This window comes from Halyomorpha halys, unplaced genomic scaffold (assembly GCF_000696795.3).
Source record: "Halyomorpha halys isolate HHAL.00 unplaced genomic scaffold, Hhal_1.1 Scaffold1280.1, whole genome shotgun sequence".
NCBI classification, from domain to species: Eukaryota; Metazoa; Arthropoda; class Insecta; order Hemiptera; family Pentatomidae; genus Halyomorpha; species Halyomorpha halys.
The window spans coordinates 18,265-25,153 of NW_027106955.1; the positions used below are offsets into that span (position 1 = coordinate 18,265).

General features: G+C 31.9%; 1 protein-coding gene across 2 annotated transcripts in view; it reads left to right on the plus strand.

The window, feature by feature from the left end:
• Positions 1 to 2,526: 2,526 nt before the first annotated feature.
• LOC106689104 (uncharacterized) overlaps positions 2,527 to 6,889 on the plus strand; it is a 13,059-nt gene continuing 8,696 nt past the window's right edge. The window contains exon 1 of one of the 2 annotated variants that reach the window (XM_014433886.3): positions 2,527 to 2,897. In XM_014433886.3, the coding sequence (XP_014289372.1) occupies positions 2,774 to 2,897 (124 nt within the window). In that variant the 5' untranslated portion in view covers positions 2,527 to 2,773. Of the gene's footprint in view, positions 2,898 to 5,685; positions 5,781 to 6,889 lie in introns of those variants that run through there. The other variant, XM_024362601.2, reaches the window with a different exon arrangement.

Consider the following 6,889-nt stretch of genomic DNA (forward strand, 5'->3'; position numbering starts at 1 on the left):
TATGAATTGCTGCTTCGAGTAGTCAAAGAATGAATAAATTTATGAATTGCTGCTTCGAGTAGTCAAAGAATGAATATGTTTGTATAAATATTGTTCTTTCTTTACTCTCTATTTCACAGGCGATCAGCCCTAAAATTGAGACAGCGACTACACATGTACACCTACTTACTGAAACTCATTTGGACATATGCTTCACAAATATACGAGACAGCCAAAAAAACTCACATAAACAAACTACAAACATTTCAATCCAAAACACTACAACTCAAATCTCCATGGTACATCAGTAACAGAACACTGCACAGACTTACAGAAACCTACTGGACAAGACTACATTAAAACATCATACAAGACCTTCCATGACAAACTCAACGACCACAACAATAAACTAGTACAAGATATACCTGCCACGAACATTCCTATTAACACCTACAGAAGACTAAAAAGGACCTGGATGAGGGATCTCCTTAGTTAATAAATGAAACAAATTAAAGTCAGGAAATACCAATGACTCTATCATGCCACTCATACCCTTTTTATTTTTGTAATTTTGCAAGATACCACATTTTCTATTTTACTTCATTCTGAAGAATCAATAAACAAAGTAAAAAAAAATGTTTATAAATTCAATTAATATTCTTTTAATCAAAATATATATAAAATTATATAATAACGGTATAGAAAAGTAACACCATGGCAGCCAAAACACAAGCATAACAAATCTTATACCAGCCACCTAACATTAACTAAAATATAATTGGATATATAAGTATGATAAATCGATAAAAAAAAGTTAAAACATTAATATTCCAATAACCTCCACTTAATCATGAACATTAACAAAGAATGTTCAATCCAAAAATCGAAATTAACGCGCAATGTTTAGTTGTTAAAGTGTCAGGCTTAAATCATTTTCTTGATGTGTTACAACAATTTGCTTTGGAACAAGTTCAAAATAGGGATATTTCAATATCGATATCCCATTCCTACTTTTGATATTTTGTCTTAGATATCGATATTCTATAACCGATAATATCGGAACTTTCTTCTGACATATTGGTTTTTCCAAAAAAAAAACTCAAATTTTTTTTTTTAAAAAAAAGCTCATAAGTGCGTTTTTTAAATAGATGAGCAAAAAAAAATAATGGAAATTTGCTCTCTAAAAATAATCACACACCTCAGAACTTCATATATGTAAATTATTTTTGAAAGCATTAAAAAAAAAAAAATCAATAGGCATAACATCAAGAAATATCTAGAGCACAATAATATTGAATCCAAATATCGATACATTTATCCATAAAAATATCGATACTGTTGGGTTTGCCACTGTCGAAATTAGTATCAACATTTTTATTTCTTTAGTATATTTCTTTTAAACCTATTTTTAATTATAATTGATTTAAAGTTTCATTATTTTACATTTGTTTTAGTGGCAAACCCATTTGAAACCTCTCGCCATATGACGAATTACAATTAATCAATTATGAAGAACTTGTGTTGTTATCTAAAGAAACTGAACGTTATGTTAATAATAATTATGAATGTTTTGTTATATATGTCAAGTGTTAATATTGTTGTATTGACAAATAAAGAACGTAACTGAAGAGTCATCTTTATCGTTACACAGGAACACGCACTAAAATACTTCTTAATATTTCTGTTACATATCTATATCAAATTTTTTGCAGCGATAATAAAAGACAATATCGATATTAAAGTAGTAAAAAACTTTGATACTTTAGGGTTTTTTATAATAAAATATTTGAATTTTATTTCGATATCGATAATCGACTAACAATAATGAATATCGGAATTACTGGAAATATTTACTTAAAATGTAAACTTTATATACCTGCTTTATCGATATTTGGATTCAATATTATTGGGATAGATACTTCTTGATGTTATAGCAGTTTATTGCATTTTTTAATGTTTTCAAAAATTAACTTACATATGTGAAGTTCTGAAATGTGTGATTATTTGTAGAAAGAAAATTCAAATTCAATTTCATCTATTTAATATACTGACGAATGTACATTTTTTAAAAAGTTGAGAATTTTTTTTTTATTAAACCGATAAATCATAGGAAAATTCTGACATTATGGGTTACATTATGATATATTGATAAAGAAATATCGAATATCGAAGACAAAATATCGATGTTTAGATATCGATATCCAATCCCTACTTCGAACTTGTCGCAAAGGAATATGTACTACAAAATAGACACATCAAGAAAATTATCTGAACTGACTACTTGAATATTCGGAAACTACTAACCTAGCGAGATTATTCAGGAAATATTAAATAGAGTGTGATACTGGCACAACCGTTCTCCGATGATTAATAAGAATAATGAAGATGTGTAGTTCTTAAAGGTGAAACTACACTATCTTTAGAATACGTTCGGTAAAAAATACAAAAAAAAAAAAAAAACACTTTTTTTTTTTAGTTGTACTATAATTAAAGCAAACCAGCCTATGCAAATCAGCAACCATTGTTTCTGAAAACCTACAGTTTGTTTTTCAAATTCATTTTTTTCAGAACTTGAAGCATGAACAGAGGTTTTTGTAGCTACAAGCCAAACATATAACTGTTTTATTATTTATAAACAGTGTTTTCTAGTCTATGAGCACAATATTACCCCCCAGAAGAAATAAGATAATGATCTCGCTTCGGAAGAAACTATTAGAGGAACCAGAAAACTGTGACTTCAATACCGTTACGAACAGTTTGTCAACGGCGGAACGAGCGACGACCGACAGTCGACATGAAGATGTCTTGGTGCCTACTGGTCCTGCTGCTGGCCAAGGCTTCTGCTGAAGACGGTACGACCAACGAGACGAAACAAGAGGAAGCGGCCAAAGCAGAACCGTACATCTTTCATCCTAGGGGTTAGTAATAAGTTTTTATTCATTCAATGCCTTTACAAAAGTAGAGTATTTTTAAAATAAAATGTTTTCTTATTAAAAAAAAAAATTTTTTTTTCAATCATTTTCTCTAAAAATAAATATGAAACAAAAGTGTTCAATTAATAATTTTGAAATATTTCTTTATACAGTCTCGAAGGGGAATAGAAAACCCTAACGTAAATGTCTACAGTATATCAAGTATTTATAAACAACAATATTTCGCTTTAACAGACTTCCTTAACTTTTTATTTCCTGAATTGAAACGTTCGGTTATAAAACATAATAACTGGCAAAATAAAAACTTTTCTAATGCTAAAATCCAACATTAACAATACTAAACCGAATTCTCAGCCCAATACAATAAATACCTCCGATATTCATACATAACGCTAAAAATTACAGGCTTCTGTTAAACGAATTGAATGCATTGTGCATCGGACCATTTACTACTCAACTAATCGGTAACAATACGAAAATTATGTTAACGAATATCGAAGATAACAGAACTTAAACTAAGTATTATGATAAAGAAAAAATTGAGTACCATACATTCTCAATGGATAAAAATAAATATTTGAATGTAGTGATTAGGAAGGTTCCCTACAGTATAACCGAAGATGAATTAAAGTCCAAGTTAGACGAAAACAGTCCGAAGTTGCTTACGTATCCAGAATATCAAATAAAGATAAACAAAAAAAAACTCCACTCTGTTCAGTATCTCTTAAAAACAACGAAAAGGCCAAAGATATTTTTAATCTTAAACATTTATTTTCTGCCCTAATTATAGTAAAACCCAAACACAAAAAAACTGACATTCCTATGTGTAGTAACTGCCCAAGATATGGTCATACAAAGAACTATTGTCATTTGGAACTGAGGTGTTAAGTGCAAAGGTACACACCATTTCTCAAAGTGTCCGTTAAAATTTACGGATAAACCATTTTGGGTAAATTGCGAACTAGCTCACGCGGCTAATTACAAGGGATGTAAATATTATCAAATCCTTAAAAATAAAATAAACTCACCTTCAGAATCAAATATTCGTAAAGCTGATATTAATTCAAGCAGGCCAGCCACGAATATCACTTCATAAAACTCATATGCTGATGTTATTAGATCAATATCAAAACCACCAGAACAAAAAACTCAGTCCACAGTTAATCAAGACAACGAAATAAATGGTGAAAATTAATTTTCTTCAATAACTAAAATTCATCTATCCACGTTAGTAGCATATTTCTTTACAAATGGACCATAATATATAATAATTCTCTCCTCACTAACTGCGCTTTAATACAAATCATTTATTATTCAACGAATGCTCAAATATTCATTTTTCGTCTATGGGTACGGAATTAAGAAAATTAAAATTCTTAAACTTTAATGCTCATGGCACTTCTTCTCAAAGAAATGAGTTTAAAATTTTCCATGAATCAAATTTCATCGATATAGCCTGTATGACCGAGACACATTTATCCCAAAATATCAAATTGAAGATCCCAAGTTACAAAATTTTAAGCAATGACAGAGATTGTACGACTCCCTCTGGTGGTGCAGCCTTAATAATCAAAAATAATTGAAAATATCATTACAAACGTATTTAATATGGAGGTTGTTTCGGTTCGTTTAAATTCGTCTCCTTCTACCGTTGTCACAGCAGTTTATAAACCTCCAAATAAAAAACTAATTCAAGACGAAATTTTAAAACAATTACCACCAGGGAACCATACATTAGTTTTAGGTGACATAAATTGTAAAAACATTTACTGGGGATGCCGCAAATCAAATTCTGGTGGAAATACTTTACTTGATATTTGCTCAAGGCACAATGTCCAAATTCATGCACCAAATGAACATACGTTTTATAGACCAGGCTGTAAATCTGATATTCTGGATATTGTATTAATAAAATATTTTAGTTTTCCTCTCTCTTCTCAAGTGATCACAGCTTTAAATTCAGAAAATATCCCTGTATTAATTAATTTCTCAACTGAGATAAACATGAAACGGTGAGAAAATCCCTCATTAATGGAGTAATCGATTGGGAAACGTACAAAATTCTTGTCGATGAAAAATTACAACTGAAAAAAAATTTCCCTACCGCTCAAGAAATAGATAAAAGTATTACGACGTTAAATGAGTCGGTCTCAAAAAGTTTACATAAGGCACCTGTACGACCTTTCCATTTAAGGGGAAAAACATTTTCTGGCAGCTGCCCAAAATCAATACTGCTAAAAATTAAAGAAAAAATCACGCAAGGAGACAGACAGTGGATGCCTTGATCACAAAAATAAATGGAACGGATCTGGATGAATGGGCGTATTCTAAATATCAGGGATATGTGGAAAATTTAGAACCAAAGGATCATTCATTATGGAAGGCTACGCGACGTCAATTGGATAAAAGTGAAAAAATGCTAAGTCTAGTAGACAATAATGAATTCATCACCAATGATGCCGAAAAAGCTGAAGTATTCTCTAATTTCTTTGAGAAAACATTCTTCAACACAGAAATAAGTCCGAATTTAGTCCCTGATGAAATTGACAAGTATCTAAATCTCCCCCTCGCAACAGTTCAGCTCCCAGCTAAATTTTTGGTTGGTCAGAATTTGAATTTTGGTTGATTTCAAATTTGGTGCCATCTTGGAAGGCAGGGACAGCCAGCCCTGGTAGGGATAATCCCTTGAAGTTGGGGCCTGAGGATGCAACCAAGAACCGACCCCACTCCGTTACAAGCGCTAGAGGAAGGATGGCCAGGTGAACAGGACGAATGTGGCAATGGCGGCACCCAGCACGGAGGCCAGCCCATCTCAGCAGATCCAACAGGTGACCTCTATCAATGTCGTGGTCCTGCCGCTCACCTCAGGTAGGAGAGTATCTTACATCTTTCACTGATCACAAATGGTGACCCCTCGTTATCAACATCTCATCTCAGTAGTGGCACCCATAATCAGAATTTGTTCTAGCACACTAACACTATTATTATTTTTTTTTTTTATGGCTTGCCAATATCTCTACCAGCTACTTTATTGTTATTTTCCTCAATATATATTACTTTATATTATCAATAATTATGTTTTTTATAACTAAATCCCAATTAAATTTATTTTCTATTGTGCAATACATTATCATGTTACGGAAATGCTGGGAGCTATTCCCCATTAGGCATTGTCAGGGAGCAAGTCCCTGAGACAGTATATAATTTTATTGTTTATTTAATAAATTTTCTTAGTAAGGCAATGCCTGGGAACAATTCCCCATTAGGCATTGTGAGGGACCAAGTCCCTTCAGTAATACTGTCTCAGAGTAAGGCAATGCCGGGATCAAGTCCCCATTGGCATTGTCAGGGAGCAAGTCCCCTGAGACAGTATATATATATTTATATTGTTTATTTTTAATAGTCAGTCTCAATTAAGGCAATGCCTGGGAACAATTCCTCATTAGTCATTGCCAGGGACCAAGTCCCCTGAGACCATATAACATATTATTATTTTTATTTAAAATGTTAAGCTCTGAAAATTATACGATCACCCGGGGAAGCGGAACCAGTCCTAATTTAATAGTGGCCGGTAGTATTGGTAAGTTCACTTTTGAACCCCCACTACCGCCACACACCCCAATTTTTTATTACTTTAATGAAAACTATATATAATTACTAGTCAAAATTCATGAGTCTCCCAAGTATAGGTAGGGGGAATAAAAAATAGCGGCTGTTTCAAAGCGATAAAAAAAACTAATTTTTCATTCGGAGCTCTATATCTTAAAAATTAGGAGCAACACAAGAAAACCTAAGAGTACGTCATTTAAAGAAGAGTAAATTTGCTAAAATATGAGCCCTAATAGAGTTATTTACGTTAAATAGTTTTCGAAATATTTGATAAGATTTATTTATTGATAGATATTACAATCTGCCACACAGTTGTGGGCAATAGGTAATAGTGATGAATGAATCTCATACATACTAAAATAAAAAAA